Source organism: Electrona antarctica (genome assembly GCF_951216825.1).
Source record: "Electrona antarctica genome assembly, chromosome: 2".
Classification (NCBI taxonomy): domain Eukaryota; kingdom Metazoa; phylum Chordata; class Actinopteri; order Myctophiformes; family Myctophidae; genus Electrona; species Electrona antarctica.
Window position 1 is genome coordinate 53,466,562 of NC_136807.1, and position 25,196 is coordinate 53,491,757.

General features: G+C 44.1%; 1 protein-coding gene across 1 annotated transcript in view; it reads right to left on the reverse strand.

The window, feature by feature from the left end:
- The window catches only part of LOC306934157 (uncharacterized protein), a gene marked incomplete at its 3' end in the record, with an annotated part of 38,911 nt that extends 17,126 nt beyond the window's left edge, over positions 1 to 21,785 (reverse strand). Inside the window, exons 1-2 of the mRNA XM_079516666.1 lie at positions 21,345 to 21,785; positions 13,671 to 13,877 (exon numbers count right to left, since the gene is read on the reverse strand). Coding sequence (XP_079372792.1) covers positions 13,671 to 13,877; positions 21,345 to 21,639 — 502 coding nt within the window. The 5' untranslated portion in view covers positions 21,640 to 21,785. The remainder of the gene's footprint in view (positions 1 to 13,670; positions 13,878 to 21,344) is intronic.
- Between the last annotated feature and the right edge of the window lie 3,411 nt (positions 21,786 to 25,196).

Below are 25,196 nucleotides of genomic sequence, written 5' to 3' on the forward strand. Positions count from 1 at the left end.
CTGAACAACGTATGCGCCCACCCAAATACAGCACTTATAAGAAGGTCCACTCCCCACGCTACAAGTTAACGCAGATGACGCGCGTGCACTGGTGTGAAGAATGGCGCGTCAGGTTCATAGTGTAATGGGAAAATGACATTTCAATCCATGTAACCTTTCTTGCTCACAGAGGTAGAACAGGAGGCCATCTTCCACCTGTTACCAGCAGTCAAAAGCCTATTTGTGTGAATTCTAGCAGACTGGAAAAGACCATATAAAGTCATGTGTTAAATGAGTGTCCTGTTCTTTTCCAACCATGTGTTTGTTATTTTGAGAACTCTCGAGCTGTATAAGAGAGGGTGTCAACCTGTGATTGAGAGATGTCATGATACATTCGTGTGGATGGCAGTCTCCAGGAGCGCTCTTGATTAAACCCGTGATTGTGTTACCAACACTTTTAACCCTTTATTTGGTTCTGGACTTCGACTTCATTACACTTTGATTATGAGTTAAGGTTCCCACTACATTTATGGCGCTGTGAGCAGGGTCGTGTCATTCTGTCCGTCCGCACACTCTTTTTTCATTGAATCAGCTGCAGCAAGGCAAATACGCGCTACTCAAACGCAGTGACGTGCCGTTCCGTGGACTTGGAGGTGTTGGATGGGCAGGTGACCACGTCTTTTAAGGTAAGAAAGTGTTGTGATACAATCCGTAAAATAGGATGATTAGTTTATAGGAAATGTAAATACTCCGAGTGGTGACAGTCCCTCGTCTTAAAAGTGTGTGGTAAATACTCCGAGTGGTGACAGTCCCTCGTCTTAAAAGTGTGTGGTAAATACTCCGAGTGGTAACAGTCCCTCGTCAATATTTAAAAGTGTATGGTAAATACTCCGAGTGGTGACAGTCCCTCGTCAATATTTAAAAGTGTTGGTCGTATAGTTTAAGAAGTGTATAGTTTAAGAAGTATAGTTTAAGTTGAACATAATTTAATATGTATAGTTTAAGAAGTGTATAGTTTAAGAAGTATAGTTTAAGTTGAACATAATTTAATATCGATAATCGACATGCCGATGTAACATCTCGTTCACGTTTTTGGTTATATATTTTATATCAGTACATACTGAGGCAAAACGTTTTGACTATATGGTCCATTTTTCGAAAGAGTATAGGCTTCGTACGGGTATCCTGTATTGTGTATATATGTGCTGAAAAAGAAAAAAAAAACAATAGGATTTGTAAAGGGTGACGTATGCCTGAGACATGCATGGTATGAACGAGGTCATCCTGTAGCAAGCCACGGCTGAACAAACAAATCTGTAATTAGTACTGCAAGTCCCTAGGGCTGCAAATATCTGTGATTCCACGTGTGACAATTGTGGAAAAGAAGAAAGAATTAAGTGTGAAAACACAAATGTACTCAGTGTGAGCCTAGGACTTTATGAGGTAGTGGTTGACTCTGCTCTAATTTCTGTTTCTTTTCTCTTTTGTGTTTTTCCCTGAGTCTACGGAGCAATGGGCAACCAGCAAGGTGGGGTGTCTCAGACGCTGTCAGGGTCAGCAGAATTTATGGTGGCCAAATGGGGAGTGGGGATCCTGGAGCAGATCATTTTATGGCACAGATTAACTGAAGGAAAGTTCCCACTTATGGGGACTTTAAGTACCTCTAAATTAAGAGAATGTAGGGAGTCCTTAGAGCAGTATGAGAGAACGACAGGGAAGAAAAGAAAATACATAGACTGGGATGGGTTCAGAAAATGGGAAAGGGAGGCTGAATGCAGAGAGAGTAGGCAAACAAAAGCTTTATTATATAAAGATGAGTGTGAGGAACAGGGCAGACGTAAAAGATTAAAGAATACTAGACAAGACACCCTTCAGCCCCCACCGTATGCCTGTGCCCAACCACCAGCACAGCAGGAGGGCGTGCAAGCAGTTGTCCCACCGCATCTTCTAGCCATGCAAGGCCTGCCACCACTTCAACTACAACAACAAGAAGAACCCCCAGCATTGGCACCACAACCTCCCCCTAACCCAGCAGGGGACTTGTATGCGGCAGCTGGCCTGCTAGCGGACAATGCAGCTGTCAGGCCTGACCCTGTGCTTGGACTGGACGATGAAGGGGTCGGGGGAGCTGTGGGGGGTCACCTTGGGGTGGGGGAGAAGGTAACAGCAGACTTATTGGAGCTTCCTGGTGCCGGCATTCACGAGAAGGGAGAACAGATGGGCAAGCTACAGCAGGACTTATTGCAGCTTGAGAGAAAGGTGGAAGGACTTTCTCTTGGGCAGGAGGAAAAAATGACACTTCGCAGTGACACGAAGCGACAGCAGTTGCTACCTTTGATCCCGTACCCAAACCCTCATCCTAGGCCAGGGCCGGGAGCAGACCAGGCCGACATAGCAGCCTATTCTGATATGGTACAAGTCCAACGGAACTGGACTCCAGATGAATTTAATGACATAGTCCGAGAATTACCCAATCCCAGGGTCGATGTGGAACAATGGTGCACAGCAATATTGGACTTGATTGACATGTATGAGCCGTCAGCGAGAGAATTGGAATCCATATTCCGCAAGAACTTTGGTTTGAAGTGGCAGCGTCTCCGGGGGGATTTTGACGTGAATGGGGTCCGAAATGATCTCGTCACGGGACAGTTGCAAAATCAAGGTGGCCTTTTTCACAGAGTGAGACAAGCTTTCCCTGTGCGTACAGATTGGCCAAAAATACACAGTACAAAGCAGCTTTTGGATGAGGCCTGTGACACTTACAGAAATCGAATGGAGGATTGCTTCCAGAAATACTGTGGGGTTGCACAAGACAATGCAGCCTACAATGACCTGCTAAAGACTGCACTGATAAATGGCCTACTCCCCTCAATTAATAATCGCGTGATGATTTCCTGCATCGGCTGGGAGACCAGACCCCTAGCAGAGGTGTGGACTCACGCCCAGCATGCCGAGCGGTACGCATTATCACAGGACGAAGGGAGGAAGAAGAAGTTGGAGTTAGCTCAACTGATGTTTTATGGACAACAGGTGGGACAACAGACTCAGCAGAAGACTGGCAAGGCCCGGAAATGGAGCGAAGGGAGAGGGGGTAGCAGGAGCCAGAGGGGCCGGCAAGACTTCTTCTGCTTCTACTGTGCTGAAGATGGCCATATGGAAAGAGACTGCCCTATAAATAGGAGAGCATGGTTGCGCCGCACAGATCAGTGTGACGAGCCAGGTGCCGGCTCTTCACAGAGGGGGGGGCCTGATGGACATGCGAGCAGGGACACACAGGCCCCATATCCACAGATTGGGTGGCACAGCTCGAATGACGATGGGGACACAAGGAGGAGCAACAAACGCCAGAGGGACCACGGAGAAGGACAGCAGGGGAACCACGGGAACAGGCAACAAGGAGAAAATGGGAACAGACAGCAGAGAGACAACGGAGACCACGGTGACAGGCAACACGGATACAACTGGGGCAGGCAACAGAGAGACAACGGAGACCGACGCCAATGGGACCATGAGGGTCGGGGCCAGTGGCAATATGGTCCAGGTGACAATGTGACAGTCACCAATCCGAATCGCCTATAGGATACGGGAGGAATGGCTGAAGGGGTAACTAGAGAGGTAGAAACTAAGGTCAGTCAGTTCATGCAAGTTTCAGTAACCCCAGATGAGGCCCCAGTCCTGAATCTTCTTGTGAATGGTGAGTCTATTTCTTTTCTTGTTGACACTGGTGCCAGTGTGTCAGTAATAAGAAGGGAGGAGATGCCTAATGCATCCCTTTCCTGTAAATCAATGACTACGATTGGTGCCTCTGGTGAGCCGTGTATAGAAGCAGTAACGAACCCATTACCAGTCGTACATGGCGACATTAAAATAGAGCATAAATTTCTGTCATCCACTGTATGCCCTGTTAATTTGATGGGGCGTGATTTGCTTTGCAGATTTGGTGTTAAATTGGATTGTTCCAGTGACGGCATACTGTTATCCTGTCCAGCACTGGGACTCTACAATTTATCCATCACAAAGGGTAAGCCCACAGACTGGCATTATTGCTGGGACCTTTCTGATGGAGACTTGTCTAGAAAGTTGCACAGTATGATACCTGAAGGTTTCACCAAGCCGGCACTATGGAGCTGCATTGCTCATTTATCACCATTCACAAGAGATTTGACCTATGAGAATTTCTGGTTCAATAACAAGAATCAAGATGACATACACTTAGGAAGAATATACACAAACAGGCAGTTTAGTGCTATATATCTAGATTTAACGGAAACACAGATGTTGTATTATACAGGGAAAATCGCACACATACCCCTAGGGAAAACACAAGGGGAGTGGGGTGAGATAGGGCCATGGCTACAATTAGTGGTCCAGGCTCAAGATTGGCAGCAGGTCAACACAGACACATTCTTTTCACCTAGCAAAAAGACATATTCTACCCTTTTAAATGTAGATTGCATGATGATTAGGACATCAACCAGCACGGAGTCACAGGAGCAGTTGTGTAAACTAATGGTGTTAGATAACACCCCAGAGCAGACATCCTCATTACTTGCACAGGTGCCAGACATTTTGTGGGCAAAAGACAAGTATGACATAGGGTGTATAAAAAACGCAAAGCCCGTTATTGTCTCTCCTAAATCAACATTTAGGCCGTATAAGGCCCAGTACCCTTTAAGTAAAGAGGCAGAAATTGGGATAGCAGAAGTACACGCCTCCTTGGTTGCTAGGCGAGCGATCATAGAATGTCCAAGTTCTCCCTGCAATAGTCCCATCCTTCCGATTAGGAAAGCGTCTGGGGCATGGAGATTTGTCCAAGATTTACGCATAATTAATGAGGCGGTGTACGCACCAGCCCCAGTGGTTCCAAATGTGGTGACTATAATGTCACAGGTCCCAGCGACTGCATGTTATTTTACGGTATGTGATTTGGCGAATGCTTATTTCAGTTTGAAAGTCCATCCAGATAGCCAATTTTGGTTTGCGTTTACTTTCAAGGGTAAAAAATGGACGTGGACCGTGATGCCACAAGGTTATTCGGCTAGTCCAACACTATTTTCAGAGGCAATGTCAACTAATCTTGAGGCTTTTGTGCCTCCGAATGGAAGCATTTTAATAGGATATGTGGATGATTTGCTTTTATGCAGTAATTCAAAACTAGCGTGTGAAGGGGACACCATCGCCCTGTTACAGTTCCTTGCTGAGAACGGACACCGAGTTTCTAAAGATAAACTTCAAATTGTAAAACAAGAGGTCAAATACCTAGGTCACATTATCACACCAGATGGACGCAGTTTAGGGCCAGACAGGGTGAGTGCTATTTTAGCCATTCCTCAAGCAACAAATAAGCAGCAGCTGATGTCACTCCTAGGTGTTGCTGGCTACTGCAGGCCGTGGATTCAGGACTTCGCGGAAATAACAGAACCATTGTCCGCTTTGATCTATGGTGGGAAAAAATTAGCTATGTCAGACCACCTAGAATGGACAACTGAGGCAATAGGTGCCCTGACAGTCCTTAAGCAGGCTTTAACTAAATCCCCATGTCTTGGTCTGCCTAATTATGACAAACCTTTCCATTTGTTTGTTGCAGAAAGAGAGGGTTTCATGTCTGCAGTATTGACACAGACTCATGGTGACAGGCAACGGCCAGTGGGTTATTATTCCAAACGTTTAGATAGTGTGGCCAGAGGGTTAGTCCCATGCCTCAGGGCTGTCGAAGCCGCCACCACAGCTGTCTTAGCAACAGCTGACATAGTGGCAATGCATCCTTTAACTGTCCATGTCTCACATGCAGTACATGCATTGATTTCGCAGGCACGAACTGCACATTTGACGCCGGCACGCCTTTTACACTACCAGAATGTGTTATTAACCATGGCTCATGTCACTTTGAAAAGATGTACAGTCCTTAACCCTGCTAATCTCCTTCCTACAGATGATGATGGAGAACCGCATGCATGCATACAATTAGTGGATGTCATGTCAAAGCCAAGAATAGATCTGACAGACAGTGAGTTGCCAAATTCCGACATAATCTGGTATGTGGACGGTTCAGCACAGCGGTGTAAAGACACCGGAGTGCCACTAGTGGCCTATGCTGTTTGTTCAGACACCTCAATCATTGAAAGTGCTAAACTACCAACACACTTATCAAGTCAGGCTGCAGAATTATTTGCGTTGACTAGGGCATGTGTCCTCGCGGCAGGTAAGACGGTGACCATCTACACAGACAGTAAATATTGTTTTAGTGTCTGTCATGATTTCCATGCAATATGGGAGCACAGAGGGTTCCTTACATCTTCAGGCAAGCCTATTGCACACCACGTGTTGGTAAAGAATTTGTTAGCAGCTATTATGTTACCTAAAACAATAGCTGTTTGTAAGTGCCAAGCTCACACTCGAGCATCAGACCCTGTATCACGGGGGAATGCATTTGCTGATAAGATTGCCAAGGCCACCGCCGTATCCCCAGTTGCAACCGTGCTACAAATGGCAGTGCTCCCAGCTCAAGTGGACCCTTTTTCTATTAATGATGTCTCTTTGTTACAGACAGGAGCGGACGCACGAGAAAAAGCACTATGGAAGAAAAAGTGCACACTTGACACAGACACTGGCATCTGGGTGGACCCTTCAGGTCTCCCAGCCATGCCAAGAAACGTGTTCCCTTATTTGGCTAAAATCTCACATGGACAAGATCACTCATCTAAAACTAAGATGACTGACCTTGTAAACAAATACTGGTTTGCCCCAGGGTTTACAACCTACGCTGACCGGTTTTGTTCAAAATGTGTAATTTGCATGACATATAATATCGGACGAGGCCTAGTTGTGCCAATGTCGGCCCAACCAAAACCGGATGGGCCTTTTGAATATCTTATGATGGATTTCATCACATTGAACCCATGTCAGCGTTACAAATATGCTCTAGTTATTGTGGACATGTGGTCGAGATGGGTGGAATGTTACCCATGTCGCGATGAGAGTGCCAAAACAGTGGCCGATATCCTATTACGGCATATTTTTCCAAGATGGGGGCTTTGTAGTAAATTGGGTTCGGATAATGGTTCTCATTTTGTAAACAAAGTGATCCAGAGTCTTGCAGAAAACCTTCAATTTGATTTAAAGAGGCATTGTTCTTATCATCCAAAATCAGCCGCCCCAGTGGAGCGGGCTAACCAGACTTTGAAGAATAAATTGACTAAATTGATGGCTGAAACAAATCTGACATGGGTACAGCTGCTTCCTCTGGCCTTAATGTACATGAGAGGACGTACACATGCGACACTTGGTCTGTCCCCTTATGAAATTTTAATGGGCAGACCAATGAGAATGACTAACATGCCTTTCCCACAGAGTAGAATGACATTAATGAATATTGACGACGAGATGATTAAATATTGTCTCGCACTTAACAAAGTCCTAAGGGATATTTATCCAAAGGTAAAGGCAGCGCTACCGGACCCCAAGGCAGGACAGTTGCACAACCTGGAGCCAGGCGAGTGGGTGGTGGTGAAGGACCTACGCCGGCAGTACTGGTATCAACCGCGCTGGCTAGGCCCCTACCAAGTTCTTCTCATCACACCAACGGCAGTGAAAGTTGCTGAGAGGGATACCTGGATTCACGCCTCTCACTGCAGACGATTCGATCGACACCCATCCACTACCCCACACTGACCAGTATGTGCCTGCGTTGTGAGTATATTGGAGGAAAGAAAACAATGACACCCATATACACATCCAAGAATAACCCTTCCAAGGTATCCTGGATCATGATGGCAGCTGGTCTCACTCTGTGCCTGGCAGTGTGGGTGTGGACGAGGGGGGAGGATCCAGGACCAAAACCAAAACCCCAATTTTCAGGGTCAGTGAAAGACAGAGTCCGGCGGGACATCCATCACCCTAACTTGGCCATGTCAATGACGCTGAGTTTCGCGGTACAGATGAATTACACAAATTGTTGGATTTGTCAACATTTACCAACTAGTACGACTGCACCATTGTGGATGAGTATCCCACTGACAAGAGAGGAATGGCTACAGTATGATTGGCAAGGGTTGAGTGATGACCACGTACTATGGGATCACGAGTGCCATAAGGGAAAGAATCTGGGGCTTAATCCTGGAAGCCGATACAGACAAATAGGAGTGTTTATAACGGTTAACCCATGGAGTCAATATGCAAAAGTGCTTGAGTTCATAGCAGCGGGGGTGAATAGAGAGAAGTTACCCCTGGGATTCAATAAAACTGTGATATTACGGGTGGGGGCATTACAATCTGGGACTGTGAGAAAATCTGGGACTGTGGGAAACGAGACTGGGGAGTTTTTATTCAAGGTTGAAACAATCCATGGTCAAACAAATTGTACTATACAAAATCCGGATTTAGTTGCATGTACACAAATGAAGTCTAGACCCTTCCTTAATTGCTATTCTGAAATACTATTTGACCCTAGAGGAAAGACACCTCAAATATCTGGAAAGATGACATGTCAGCCTTATGATTGTCAGAAGCACGTACAAACTAAAGCTATCTTCCGGTCTTCATCTGCATGTAAAATTATGCCCATTCTGCAGGCAGCAAATGTAAAGTACTGTTTTACGGGACAGATCAACAAAATTAATGTACCTGTAGGTGAAAGTTCTTGTGAAAGTGAAACTATAATGATAACAAATCTTAGTCGCCCATCCTACTTACCAGAAAAAGTTTATGCTGTGTGTGGGGGAAAAGCGTACACGCATCTCCCTTCAAATAGCCAAGGGCTGTGTTATTTGGCCCGCGTTATCCCAATGATTAGAAAAGTAAATATGACAGAAATCCAAACTTTATACTCTGAGCACATGAGGAAAACGACTCGTAAAAAACGTACACTAAATTGGTGGCAGAAAATCCTAGGTGTAATAATCCCTAATTACGGAGTCTACAATACACAGAACGAACTTGAAGCCCTGTCAACTGTCTTAGAGAAACACATGAATGACTCCGACACAGCCGTGTCAGCTTTGGCACTTGAAGTGAATGAAATAAAGATTATTACCTTACAGAATAGGATGGTTTTGGATGTTATGCTTGCAAGTAAAGGTGGGGCGTGTAAGGTAATTGGTACAGAATGTTGTAGCTATGTTTCCGATCCCTCACAAGCAATCGCTAGACTCCACAATGATACCCAGATGGGGGTGCAGGAGTTGCACAAAAATCATGGGGGGCTATTCTGGGGACTGTTTGAGGATTGGTTTGGAGGGATTGGAAACACTTGGACACGTACACTGATTTTGATTGTCATGACGGTGATGGTACTACTTTTAGTGTTTGTTTGCATTTCAACTTGCATTCGAGCAGTAATGTCAAAAATTGTTGGACCAGCACCTGAAGTAATAATCCAACCGGTAAGGCAACAATGGGTACCACCTTTCAACAATAGTAATATTGTTTAAACTATAGGAGAAGTGGGGATGTGGGTGGTGTTTCTGATGGGGGATAATGGTTTGGGGTTAATTCTAATTTAAGTCTAGATGTGTTTAAATTCATTGTTCTAAAAATTTAATTCTAGATGTGTTTAAATTCATTGTTCTAAAAATTAATTCTAGATGTGTTTAAGTTTATCTTTCTAATTTAATTCTAGATGTGTTTAATTTCATTGTTCTAAAATTAATTCTAGATGTGTTTAAGTTTATCTGTCTAATTCAATGCTAGATGTGTTTAATTTTATCTGTTTAAATTAATTATAGATGTGCCTAAAACTTTATTGGTATATTTCTCTATAGATGTGAGGTGATTTTATTTAAAGTTAAAAAAATGAGAAAATGTAAGTTAACAGACTCATGGTAACTGATTCAAAGTGTTTCCCCTGTTATTGTGTAAAAAGAAAATACATTGTAATTATCTGACTTCAGGCCGGAATGGTGGTCGCTCAAAAAAAAGTAGAGAGAAAACAAAACAAACAAAACAAACCTCTCATGGGGGCCGTTTAGGAATTTCCTTAAAAAGAAAAATGAAGAATTAATAAGGTTTTCGCCTAGACTTGTTGTCAGATAAATAAATTTGAAGTGCTTAAAATGTCATACTGTCAAATGGCCATGAGAAATGGCCAGAGGGGGGATTGTAATGGGAAAATGACATTTCAATCCATGTAACCTTTCTTGCTCACAGAGGTAGAACAGGAGGCCATCTTCCACCTGTTACCAGCAGTCAAAAGCCTATTTGTGTGAATTCTAGCAGACTGGAAAAGACCATATAAAGTCATGTGTTAAATGAGTGTCCTGTTCTTTTCCAACCATGTGTTTGTTATTTTGAGAACTCTCGAGCTGTATAAGAGAGGGTGTCAACCTGTGATTGAGAGATGTCATGATACATTCGTGTGGATGGCAGTCTCCAGGAGCGCTCTTGATTAAACCCGTGATTGTGTTACCAACACTTTTAACCCTTTATTTGGTTCTGGACTTCGACTTCATTACACTTTGATTATGAGTTAAGGTTCCCACTACAATAGACAAAGAATGGTAGACACCTCCTTCGGCTCTGGGGCGTCTGTATCTCCATAGACATAGAAAGGTATACGCCTCCTTTGACTCTGGGGCGTCTGTATCACTATAGACATAGAAAGGTAGACGCCTCCTTCGGCTCTGGGGCGTATATCTATTCTACGTCAGAGCATAGACATGGTAACGCCCCACCTGCCTCTGATTGGTTTACCGACACTGGCGTCTTGCTCGTCCTCCGAGATGCAAGGGTACTCCGTGCTGGGAAATAATTACAATTAATTGTATTGTAACTTTAATTTTTGTAGAAGAGGCAACTGGCAAACTAATATTGTTTGTGCCGTTTGCTTTGATTGAATAATTGATTGAACACGTATGTACTATGATTTGATTTGGCTGTGTTCTAAATTAAAGTGTTAGGGTTGATTATAGTGTATTAATCTAATTATAGTAAACTAATACTGTTACACTAAAAAAGATTAAGAAGAGACCCTTTTAGTTACAGTACAAAAATGTTTCAAGTTTACACACAAGTATACAAATAAACAGGCCAACATAATAAACAATATCAGTTTGCCTCTTCTACAAAAATAAAAGTTACTGTCACGCGTGCCAAGCTGTCATTTTCGTACTTGTATTATTTATTTATTTCCCACGACGGAGTAACCTCGCAGCAGACCTCACTGCCAATCAGAGGAAGATGGGGGCGGGTCACTTCAGTGGCAGCGTGCCCCAAGACGGAAATAGCAAGACTCGCGATCTCCGGATTACTTGTCGCATCTGCGTAACGTGGGCACACACCTTTTTAGGAGACAGGAAGCAAGTTGGAGTCTGTTCATTTCCAATGGGAGAATGAACGTGATTACGTGAACACAGCTTATGAACCATTCCTTAGCTCCATGGTTACTGAACAAAATACTGGACCCAATCATCACAAGGGACACAATATTTCACAAAAAGGGACACAATCATCTTTTTTATGGACCCTTCTGTCCCGGGATCGACTATCTTTGTAAATTACATTGCTTTGGTGTACCTTCTGCACTCCCGCTTGACTTCCGCCTTGTCTGTGATACAGGTCACTCAAATGAATTGCAACGGCCAATGAGGTATTTAGCTTTTTTATATCTATTTTAGGGAACTATGACCCGGCAGTGATAGGCACTAGCCAATGGGAGGACAGATACACCCTGTGTTCACTCCACTGGGCGGGGTTTCATTCAAGGGGCCAGTGAGGCTATTCATCGTTGAAGCACTGGGCCCTAGTGGTAGGAGGAGGGACTACAGGCGGACCCGTGGATTCATGACCGGGAAACCCCGTGCAGCTGGGCTTTAACATTGAGCGCTCGGTTGCACTTCCGCATTTGACCAACAAAATGTGGTGGTCAAATCTAGGGTCAAATGCGGAAGTAGACGTTCTGAGACGGTACTTCCGGGTGCTTCAAAACGCCACTGAGCAACTTCCACTGACATGAATAGCTGGGGGGGGCGGAGCTTCGCGCCAGTTCAGTCTCTATCCTTTTATATACTCTATGGTTTCATTCAGTGATCCAGCAGCACTCCAAATGCAAGGCAGACGATCCAGAGCAAACACAACACATGCACTCGGATTTCAATAAATGTAAACCTCTTTATTTGTGGTGAATGGCCTGAATACCTAGCACTGTTTACCCCATCCGGATAGCTTAGGTTAAAACAAAACCAAAAAAATCATCAGGAAGTTATGCACAACTTTCTCATAGGCCTCATAGGACACTGGAAACAGGTGGATACAGGGGGATTATACTGATGGCCATGCCCTCTGGTTCAGCTAAATATTTCCAAATGCTGTATGAGTCCTCATGTGATTTCTTAGATTACTGCTGTCACCAAAGCCTTTCCTACAAACTTTACAAGTGAAGGGCTTTTCTCCTGTATGAGTCCTCATGTGTGTTTTTAGATTACTCAACTGACAAAAGGCTTTGCTACAAACATTACAAGTGAAGGGCTTTTCTCCGGTATGAGTCCTCTTGTGATCTTTTAAACTACTCAACACAGCAAAGGCTTTGCGACAAACATTACAAGTGAAGGGCTTTTCTCCGGTATGAGTCCTCTTGTGTTTTTTTAAACTACTCAACACACCAAAGGCTTTGCTACAAACATTACAAGTGAAGGGCTTTTCTCCTGTAAGAGTCTTCATGTGTGTTTTTAGATTACTCAACTGAGAAAAGGCTTTGCTACAAACATTACAAGTGAAGGGCTTTTCTCCGGTATGAGTCCTCTTGTGATCTTTTAAACTACTCAACACAGCAAAGGCTTTGCGACAAACATTACAAGTGAAGGGCTTTTCTCCGGTATGAGTCCTCTTGTGTTTTTTTTAACTACTCAACACACCAAAGGCTTTGCTACAAACATTACAAGTGAAGGGCTTTTCTCCTGTATGAGTCTTCATGTGTGTTTTTAGATTACTCAAATCAGCAAAGGCTTTGTTACAAACTTTACAAGTGAAGGGCTTTTCTCCGGTATGAGTCCTCTTGTGATCTTTTAAACTACTCAACACAGCAAAGGCTTTGCGACAAACATTACAAGTGAAGGGCTTTTCTCCGGTATGAGTCCTCTTGTGTTTTTTTAAACTACTCAACACACCAAAGGCTTTGCTACAAACATTACAAGTGAAGGGCTTTTCTCCTGTATGAGTCTTCATGTGTGTTTTTAGATTACTCAAATCAGCAAAGGCTTTGTTACAAACTTTACAAGCGAAGGGCTTTTCTCCGGTATGAGTCCTCATGTGTGCTTTTAGGTGACCCTTAAAGACTTTTCTACAAACTGAACAAGTAAATGTTTTTTCCCCTGTATGGGTCATCATGTGTCCTTTTAGACTTCCCTCATGATTAAACATTTTGCAACACACTGCACAACTAAAACTCGTCTTCCCTGTATGACTCTGCATGGAGTGAGTTTCTTTCGATGGTTTCAGGTCCCGGGACATCTTGTTGCTCAAAGACAATCTCTGTCCTTCCACACGTTGTGTCTTGTGTGACTTCAGTGTGTTTAAAGGTGACTGATCTACACTGGGCTGCCACTCATCACTGTCTTCAGTGATGTCAGATTCAGAACAGTATGAAGAGAGGAGCTGCTCATCACCAGCTGGTTGTGATGGTCCACAGTCCTCTACATCAGCTTGTGTTTTCATGTGTTCAGTTGAGGTGCTGGCTACAGGCTCTGTGTCTCTGTTCTCACCATCATCATCTTCACTTTTCACTGCTAGTAATGTCAGCATTGGCTTATCGACCTCTTCTGGTCTTTGCAGTAGCTCCTCCTGCTCATATTTAATGGGTGGAGGCTCTGGTTCCTCCTGGACCAGACTGGGGTTCCTCTCCTCTTCAGAGGAAACCTCCTCTTTACACACAGGGAGCTGCAAGGAGAACACAGGGAGGTGCAGGGAGTCTAGGGAAAAGACACAATGAGAAACGGTAAAGGTTTGATTTTATTTGTTTCATGCAGTGTTTCCTCTGTTACATGAAAAGCTAGTGCACACAGTAGTGCTCAGGTGCAGTTCTCAATAGAGATGTGACGTTCGTGAACGAGTCGGATCATTTGAACGGCTCTTTGAAAGGAACGATGGGATCCGGTTCACAGTAGGGAGCCGTTCCTTTTTAGAGGAGGAGGGGGGCAGGGGGGTTTCAACCAGGGCCGGTCATGAGCAAGCTGGCGCCCTAAGCAGGATACACTGGGGGACACACTGGGGAGGCACTGGGGAGTCACTAGGGAGGCCCTGGGGAGGTACTAGGGGGGGCACTGGGCAGACAGAGCCTTTAGACGAGAACGGCGTTTTCAGGAGGTGAAAACGCAACAAAGTGAAACCACTTCCCAGAGTGGAAATTTGAGAATGCCGTTTCCTATGATCTCCATATAAACAGGCAAAACGGTGGATCCGCAAAACTTGTGACATCTTGGCTCACAACGCATATGTTTATTAGTTCCTACAATGAACAAGCCTCCTTCCTAACAAGCGCCGCTCATCAGCGATGGTGAATGTAAAAAAATGTAAAACGGCCCTTTTAAAAGTTTTTAATTACCTAATTTTAACAGTTGATTCAGGTAGACCCGCCATATTCGTTTTGTTGGACCTCTCAACGGCCTTCGACACGGTCGACCACAGAATCCTTCTCTCACGCCTGGAAAACCAGGTTGGCATCTCCGGCACGGCCCTGACCTGGTTCAGATCATATCTGACCAGTTGGGCGACTTTTCATCACCCGCAGCCCCTCTCACCTGTGGGGTACCCCAGGGCTGAGCCCTTGACCAACTGTCTCAGTGACATTAAAACTTGGATGGATGCTAACTTCCTACATCTAAACGACAATAAAACTGAGATCATCATCTTTGGTCATAACCCCACCCTTCCACCAGCGCAAAGAACCTTGGCATCATATTTGACTGCAATTTCAAGTTTGACAAACAGATTAGCTCTGTTGTTCAAACCAGCTTCTACCATCTCCGCCTACTCGCCAAAGTCAAACCGTATCTCCCCCACAATCAATTTTAAACCGTTATCCACTCCTTAATTTCATCACGACTCGATATAGTTTAGTTTATTTTTGATATAGTTTAGTTTATTTGAACATCTTCACAGAACAGATTCAAGTGCACGGTTTACATGAGCAGAGAAGGAAAAAAATAATGAAGACCCGTGAAGGTGATCAAAAGGCATGGGCTGAAGCTTAAAAGCTTATAAGTGCCCATCCTACTCACAGCACAGCATTAGAAATACTCAGCATAATTATCAGTTTAACAATACATTAATCAGAGACAAAAAAAGAGAAAAACAAATAACCCTACACCCAACCCACACCCGTGTCACTGTAGAGATCCACTAGGATCCATAGTGATTATTAGTTAGATATTAGTATTGTTTAACACACACACACACACACACACACACACACACACACACACACACACACACACACACACACACACACACACACACACACACACACACACACACACACACACACACACACACCTCGACTACTGTAACGCCCTTTATTATGGAATCGACCAATCCGCACTCAGACGCCTCCAATTAGTTCAAAACGCTGCTGCCCGCCTTCTCACCGGTACCAAAAATGTGACCACATCACACCAGTCCTCACCTCCCTCCATTGGCTCCCGATTAAAGAAAGGATCGATTTCAAGATCCTTTTATTTACTTTTAAATCCCTAAATGACCTGGCTGCCCCATATATGTCTTAACTTATACATCGCCACAACCCACCTAGAGCTCTGAGGTCTGCTGACCAGTCACTACTGACCATGCCAACAGACCTAACCCGGAAAAGAGGTGACCGTGCTTTTGCTGTTGCGGCCCCAGGGTTATGGAACAACCTCCCCCACATTAGAACTGCCCAATCCTTAGAGACTTTTAAATCCCTTCTTAAAACCCACCTTTTCTCTCTCGCCTTTAACGTTGTCTGACCTAGATAGTTACTCACTTGTTCTTGATTCTAATGATTATGTATACTATGTTTTTTATACTTTGTCTACTGTAAAGCACTTTCGGTTGTGTAAATGTGCTATATAAATTTCGGTTGTGTAAATGTGCTATATAAATAAAGGTTGATTGATTGATTGATGATGTAAATGAAATGCCTTGTGATTGGTTAGGTGGCAGCAGCGTTTATGTAGACTAATGTATCTGTCACCTCAATGTGTTAGTAGAAAGCAGGCAGTGAGCGACGGCCACAACCCCATCGTGGTCTGGAAGCATCATTCAAAACCCTGATAGGGTTGCGTGAAGGGGGGGCTACCTGGTTCTTCTTCTTGTACGTGGGTGACTGGTCTATTTGGCAGCCCGTTACCGCCACCTAGCGACATTATAGCGTTCATCAAGTGTGCGTTCTCGTGTAAAGGGTCAATAAAAAATGAGAACGCAACGGGACTTTGCCGTTTTATCTGGAGATGGTCACCGCCTAAAGGAGGCCCTAGACTCACCCCTTCAGACTCCATCTTAGCCGTAGCACATGCCTAGTCTTGACGACCAGGCAGTCGTATGCAGAGGTTAAAATGTAATTTAGATAGCATGTTATTTAGACAGATGCTAGGTTAATTTGTTGACCTGGCATCCTACAGTTTGTCTAGTTTCAATGTACAGATTATTTATTGTGTGATATTATAATGTTTAGACTGATGTTAGGTTCATGGTTTACCTACAGGATGATCCTAGATTACTGAGACGCTAGCCTGAGCTAATGGGTTTTGGCTCTAGAGGGGCGGGTCGTAGCTGAGATTTGCACACGCCCTGATTGGTTCTGGGCGGTCTGTCCGTCAGCCCCGGCCCCTCCTCTCCCCCCCAGTGCAGCACTATGTCACATAAATTGGAGCGACGCCCACCCTGAAGGCTTGATTCCCACTTCTAGACCAGAGCGGCCAATGCGTTCCCCCAGGCTTTCATTTTTTGCGCCGACGAAAATGAAAGCCTGGGTACCGAGGCTACTGAGACACAACACTGTCTCTATACATTTGATGAATGTTCTTACTTAAATTGCTCTGGATAAAGAGTGTCTGCTAAATGCCTAAATAGTCAAAAGTAAAGTGCTTTAAACTTACTGAGATCTATGTGGTCTTCAGGTTCCTGTTTAAGGTGGTCTTCAGGTTCCTGTTAAATAGAAACTGTGGTGGCTGGAGGACTGGATAAGGACTTTATATTTTTTTAATAGGCTACCCCAAATGTAATATGCATGTATAGGCTACATAATTAAAGTTGGTAGACGAACGGTAGGCATATAGATTTATTTATGCTCCTTTTTAAAAGAAAAGGAAAAAAGCAACATTTAACAATATAAATAAATTGTAAATAATTGGCTTAATCATCAATAAACAACGCATGCATCTGCGCGTCTACAGTACAGGGGTCCGCCGGTTCTAGTCCAAAACAAAAAAGTCCATCGAAAAAAAGACAGATCCACCAGCTCTCAACGCGCCGCTGACCGACGCGTTGAGAACCCGCACATGTGCCTGTCTCTGCAGAGCCGTTTGCAACGTGTTGAGAGCTTGTAGATCAATGTGAACGAACCCTGACACCAGCGCTGCAAAAACAAACGCATTGAGAACCTGCAGATGCGCCCATCTCTGCAGCACCGTTTGCAGCACGCTGAGAGCTTGTAGATCCGTCAGTTTTTGCAGCGCTGGTGTCAGGGTTCGTTCACGTTACAGGCGGACATGAAATTAAGTTCAATCAGTGCGTTGAATCAGCAGCAGCAACAAGCTAATAGCTAACACCACCACCAGTCAGTTAGCATAGCTTCTTGCTAACAATTTGTCACTTCGTCTTTTTCTTTTCTCTCTTTTATTATTTTTCCCCCCGACTTCACGGGTCGCGCATTGGGTTGTGATGAGATACGAGACAGCAGTGTGCATTCTGGTGTGACTGTATATTATTAAACTGCATGGGTCCGGACTCCGGAGCGTAAACAACATAGGCTACAGTACATTAGCCTCCCTCGGACCCAGGCTCCAGCCTTTACTCAGCCAGAGTGTGAGTGAGGCGAGGGGACAGCGGAGCGCTCAGTGCTGCATGACTTAAACTTCCCCCGTTCCCCGATGTTGCTGCCTGGGACTCTGGGAGCATACCATTATAACGAGAGGAGGGGGTTTCCACTTTCCACCCGGCCGCTTTTACGACTTTGCTAGCCCAAATTGATTCACATTTTGCTCACACAAGTTTACATTATTTCGCTGTAGATTAATATTATCTTGCAAAATAAAAAAATCGCCTAATAAAAACAATAGGCGATTGGACTCGTAAAATCATGATTGACGATAGATTTGTATCGTCACCCAAACCTATGGAGCACATTAACAATTGGAACGTTAACCATTTCCGGGTAAAGCTGGAATGACCCTGAGTGACCGAGTGGGAGTGACCGAGATTTTGGGTATTGGAATTTGGCTTAGACTAGAGCCACACACACACACACACACACACACACACACACACACACACACACACACACACACACACACACACACACACACACACACACACACACACACACACACACACACACACACACACACACACGTGAAGTGAGGTGCGGACTTATCATCCACCCGCTTCGGATGTTATCACCCGATAATCAAGAGAATGTTCGTGATCAGCACCTTAGAAATGCCCCCAGTGGCCTGGGCCATGGCTCAATGGTCCAGGCACCTTGGCTGGTAATCCAGTCTGGCAGTGTGTCGCGGGTTCGACTCCCGATCCCGACAGCCTTTACTGCATGTCTTCCCCCCATCTCTCTACCCATTTCCTGTCAGCCTACTGTCTGTCCCTCCATACAAAAATAAGTCAAATAAAATAAAGGCGAAAGCCACAAAAAAATACATTTAAAAAAAAAGAAATGCCCCCAGTATGTGATAATCAACATACTGGGAAATCCGGAACTGAAACTATGGGAGTGTTTGCTTTTTATGTCAATGGCGGATGCATGCCGTGTCTGGTGGCCTTGAGCCACGTGAGGCGTCGCCGTGCCGAGCGTTGCGACGGCCACCAGACCCGACTCAGCGCCGTCCGAGTTACGTCCCAATAGGCAGAAAATAGTAAATATTAGTAGCCCCTAGTTTCCATGCCCCAACAATAGAGTTGGAAATGACAAGTTCAGGGGGAGTCCTAGCTCCTTTCGGAACCCTACGTTAAAGTTTCTGACATTTTGATGACTTTACGTAGGGTTCCTTATCATCGACTTCAAGCGACATGGGATGCAATCTGAGTTACCCTTCTCCGACGGATCTCTGCGCTGTGGGTGTGACGCTGACATATTCCAAAAGAAGCATATGAACGCTATAGGAGACAACGAACCCTCTGACCCCCCCGCGAAGTATTTTTAATGTTTGTACGACCGTTTTGGCAGCTCTCTTCCTTCCTTCCTTGACTTCCTATTGTACCGCCTCCATCACCGTGGCTGGCTACCTGCGACAGAGCGCCGGAACTGGCTATCTGCACGTTCCTGCCTCAGAGGGTTCGTTGTCTCCTATAGCGTTCATATGCTTCTTTTGGAATATGTCAGCGTCACACCCACAGCGCAGAGATCCGTCGGAGAAGGGTAACTCAGATTGCATCCCATGTCGCTTGAAGCCGATGATACCGGACCCTACGGGGTAGGGGTCCAAAGGAGCTCAACCCGGGGGGTCCGGAGACGGGCTAGGGGAGTCCTTGACCAGACTGTGTCTGCACCACCCTGCATGCGTGCAGTCCAGCTGAACACAGCCAAACACCACAATGTCTAGTATGCCAGTATGGCCAGATTAGCCATATTCCAACGTCCTGATAACGGTGGAATCTGATTTCAAATCAAATCATGGCTATGGGGTACTCAGCCAATCAAATCATCGCTATGGGGTGCTCAGCCAATCAAATCACCAGCGCTATGGAATGCTCAGCCAATCAAATAACCGCTATGGGGTACACAAAGACACACAAAGCCAGACATAGGAGGGGATAACGCGCCCTGAAAAAACCTGACATACAAGCTATAATATCGCACTGCCTCATGGCTGTCGACAACTTGTAGATCTGTTGATTTGGGCACATAGAGGCACCACGGAGACGCCAGCGCAAAATTAACCCGATAAATATGTCGTAGTGTGTGCGTTCAGTTCACGCTGTGAGTCTAAAACTGTCAATGTTGTTGTTGTTGTGCACTGTTTCCTTATTTATATCTGTCGCCACAGTGAGGCTGGAAATGGTGACCGGAAGTGTTTTGTTCTGAGCGAGTCTCCTCCCTTACCCGCCGTGGGGTGCACTTTTAGCTTCAAAGTGTACTTTGCTCAGTCAATCAAATCATCGCTATGGGGTGATCAGCCAATCACAAGCCAATGTTTGTGTTCACACAAACCCAGAAAGCTGGGCATAGGAGGGGCTAGCGCCCCTCATAAAAAAGTATGAATCCATGTAGCCGCAATTTGCAACTCTAGATTTTTTTACAATGGGATGAATCTAGAGTTGCAATACCCTCCATTGACTCCCCACTCATCATTTTGCGTTTGTGATCTGCTGGTCTCAAACGACGTTAAACTCACCAACATTGCAGCTGTAGTCCAAGCTTGAATTTTTCTCTTTCGATCTGCAAAGCTTGTTTTTCATAAAAATCCCCCGTAGACATGTTATGAGCTACTTTCTGTCCAAAATATTCCACAAGTGATATTCCGAGCCGCCATTTTGCAATTCTGCGACGGGCCGTAAAACAAGACGTGAGGGGGAGAGCTTGTTTAATAGAATCTTACCTGCGCAGGTAAGACACCCAAAGAAGAAGCCGACGCAGCGCGACGCCCCGTCACGCACGGCCTTCTATTAAACAAGCGCTCTCCCACACGTCTTGTTTTACGGCAGGTTGAAAAAATTCAAAATGGCGGCTCGGAATATCACTTGTGGAATATTTTGGACAGAAAGTAGCTCATAACATGTCTACGGGGGATTTTTATGAAAAACAAGCTTTGCAGATCGAAAGAGAAAAATTCAAGCTTGGACTACAGCTGCAATGTTGGTGAGTTTAACGTCGTTTGAGACCAGCAGATCACAAACGCAAAATGATGAGTGGGGAGTCAATGGAGGGTATTGCAACTCTAGATTCATCCCATTGTAAAAAAATCTAGAGTTGCAAATTGCGGCTAGAATCCATGCAATGTTGTTTCATCACCAAAATAAAATACTACTACAAAACAATCTGCATGCAGTCTGTTGCATTGTCGTCAACTAAAACACTCTCTGATGTCATAATGTAGCTGACCTTACTCTTGTTAGATTAGAACTAATTAGGTGATTTAAAACAGTTGCAAAACTCATGAGAATTGTCTACCACACACACACACACACACACACACACACACACACACTATGTAACCATGTTTACTAACCTGCTCTGTGTAGTCTGATGTGTGGCTGTAGCATCACGTCCAGCAGTTTGTTCTGTTTCTCCAGCAGAGTTTCTAGTGTCTCCATCTCTGTCTGGAAAAGGTTGTACATGAACTCTCCCACCGCGCTGAGGCGCTTCAACACAAACACTCTGACATTAAGCGTCACACTACAAACATCGACACCACGCTGTTTGTCCAAAACACACACTATCTCCTCTCCCACCGACGTCATGTGTTCATTTATCTTCAGCCGTACAGACTCCATTTGACTCCTTTTACCTCCTTTAGGAGACATTTTCACCAACTGTAATATACTAATATGTGTAAAGCTCTCGGTTACTAATGTAATATACTAATACTGTGTAAAATGTCTCTATTCTTACGACGAGAATCCCAAACAAAAAGGTTCCACAACTTTCCGCCTCTCCGATTCCGCGATTTCCGCCGTTACGGCGGCACTCTTTTTTCTGGCAAATCTAAGCTAGCAAATATAAGACTTCCGGGGGACGATCTCTTCAAAATAAGAGTAACCGAAAAAAAGATTAATTTGCACATTAAAACTATAAATTAAGCATTTAAACGATGCTATAGGACACACATTATGTTTCTGTGTAAAAATAAGTAATAAGTAATGTTTCTGTGTAAAGATAAGTAATTAAAAAGTTATCTAAATGGATAAATGCTATTCACTGGAGTGCATGGACTTTATAAAGTGGACACTGGACAAAAATCCCTGCTATGTATCGACTAGTGTGACATATGCACATGTCCGGGGAGACCTCCTCTACAACACCACACTGTCCGCTAAGCAGCAGAGGTGTAAAACAAAAATTGGCACGCCATACAGCGAGGTGAAACATAAAAAAATGTCCCATTTCCAGACTAAAGTCAACTAAAGTGGACACTGGACAAAAATCCCTGCTATGTATCGACTAGTGTGACATATGCACATGTCCGGGGAGACCTCCTCTACAACACCACACTGTCCGCTAAGCAGCAGAGGTGTAAAACAAAAATTGGCACGCCATACAGCGAGGTGAAAGGTCAAAAAATATCCCATTTCCAGACTAAAGTTAACTAAAGTGGACACTGGACAAAAATCCCTGCTATGTATCGACTAGTGTGACATACGCACATGTCCGGGGAGACCTCTACAACACCACACTGTCCGCTAAGCAGCAGAGGTGTAAAAATTAAATTGGCACACCATACAGCGAGGTGAAAGATACAAAAATATCCCATTTCCAGACTAAAGTCAACTAAAGTGGACACTGGAAAAACATCCCTGCTATGTATCGACTAGTGTGACATACGCACATGTCCGTGGAGACCTCCTCTACAACACCACACTGTCCGCTAAGCAGCAGAGGTGTAAAACAAAAATTGGCACGCCATACAGCGAGGTGAAACATAAAAAAATGTCCCATTTCCAGACTAAAGTCAACTAAAGTGGACACTGGACAAAAATCCCTGCTATGTATCGACTAGTGTGACATATGCACATGTCCGGGGAGACCTCCTCTACAACACCACACTGTCCGCTAAGCAGCAGAGGTGTAAAACAAAAATTGGCACGCCATACAGCGAGGTGAAACATAAAAAAATTTCCCATTTCCAGACTAAAGTCAACTAAAGTGGACACTGGACAAAGATCCCTGCTATGTATCGACTAGTGTGACATATGCACATGTCCGGGGAGACCTCCTCTACAACACCACACTGTCCGCTAAGCAGCAGAGGTGTAAAACAAAAATTGGCACGCCATACAGCGAGGTGAAAGGTCAAAAAATATCCCATTTCCAGACTAAAGTTAACTAAAGTGGACACTGGACAAAAATCCCTGCTATGTATCGACTAGTGTGACATACGCACATGTCCGGGGAGACGTCCTCTACAACACCACACTGTCCGCTAAGCAGCAGAGGTGTAAAAATGTAATTGGTACACCATACAGCGAGGTGAAAGGTCAAAAAACATCCCATTTCCAGACTAAAGTCAACTAAAGTGGACACTGGACAAAAATCCCTGCTATGTATCGACTAGTGTGACATACGCACATGTCCGTGGAGACCTCCTCTACAACACCACACTGTCCGCTAAGCAGCAGAGGTGTAAAACAAAAATTGGCACGCCATACAGCGAGGTGAAACATAAAAAGATGTCCCATTTCCAGACTAAAGTCAACTAAAGTGGACACTGGTGGCAGCAAAGACTTTGATGGTAGATGGAAAGTGTGGTGTTGTAGAGGAGGTCTCCCCGGACATGTGCATATGTCACACTAGTCGATACATAGCAGGGAGTTTTGTCCAGTGTCCACTTTAGTTGACTTTAGTCTGGAAATGGGACATTTTTTTATGTTTCACCTCGCTGTATGGCGTGCCAATTTTTGTTTTACACCTCTGCTGCTTAGCGGACAGTGTGGTGTTGTAGAGGAGGTCTCCCCGGACATGTGCATATGTCACACTAGTCGATACATAGCAGGGATTTTTGTCCAGTGTCCACTTTATAAAGTCCATGCACTCCAGTGAATGGACTTGGGCACTCCAGTGCATGGACTTGGGCATTTATCCATTTAGATAACTTTTTTACGTTATTTAATTACTTATTTTTACACAGAAACATAATGTGTGTCTTCACAATAACTGTAATGTAATAACAATACTAATAATGTAATGTAATAATTATTTAATTAACCACGCTTTTATTCTGAAAGCAACCGGATGTCTTAAATTTGCTAGCTCTCAAACAGGAAGTTCTAGATTTGCCTAAAGAACGGAGCCCGTTACGGCTGAAAATAAAACACACATTTACTTCCGTGTCAACGTGTCACGAGCATGCGCAGCAAAGGATGCAGGCCCAGCTGCCTGTCGCCACCTGGTGGAGGAGGTGTGTAATTGTTACTGAATACAAGGATGGTGATTGATGATTGAAATTCTTTATAGGAATAATAACCCCTCATGTCTTTTTCGAGGAGGTCCTAAACACAATACAATGTATGTACCCCTTAACAACAACAAAGAACGGAAAATAAAACATTTAGAGAACAAGGCAGAAACTACAACAACCAAATCAACCAAACATTAACAAATAGGCCTATACAAATCATTGGGTTATCACTGCCACAAGTGTGAGAGAAAGATTATTTATTTTAAAATAAAATAGTTAATTAAATTAAGTCTCATCATATCAAATTACACTGTGTACATAATTATAAAATAATGTAAACTCTGAATTGTGACTGTGTCTGTCTGTCTGTCTGTCTGTCTGTCTGAGTACAGCGAGTTGAGTCTACGGTCATTACAACGGCCTGACATGAAAGAAAAAATATTTCAAAAGAAAAATAATTAAAATGAAGGTTGTGATGTAAATTGATTCATTGATTGATTCATTGAATACTTATTAGGCAGCTAGAAATGTAAATAGTACAGTCAAGCAGTCTAAGAGGATATCACAGGAAAAAAAGTCCTTGGTGTCTTATTTCCATTCAGGTCCTCCTGGGAATTCAATTCATAATCATGACAAAATTCAAATCATCACAAAAAAATAAAAAACAGGTTGGGAAAAAAGGAAGGAAAGCGATCATTTCCTCTCCCTTTGGCCTGCTGAAAGGTGGATTTTTAGGCCTAATGGACAGTCAAAATCTGTTGGAAATATTTTAGTTTGATGTGGCATCATAATTAAATACAATGTTGATATGGCATAGCCCAGTGGTTTTCAACCAGTGGTCCTTGAGGGTGGTTCCAGCTGGATCCCAGTTAAACATAATGATGGAGAGTTGGTAACCAAATGGACCCCACTTGAGACGCTGAGTGTGTAAAATGAAACCAAATGGACTGTTATCTCTCCTAATGG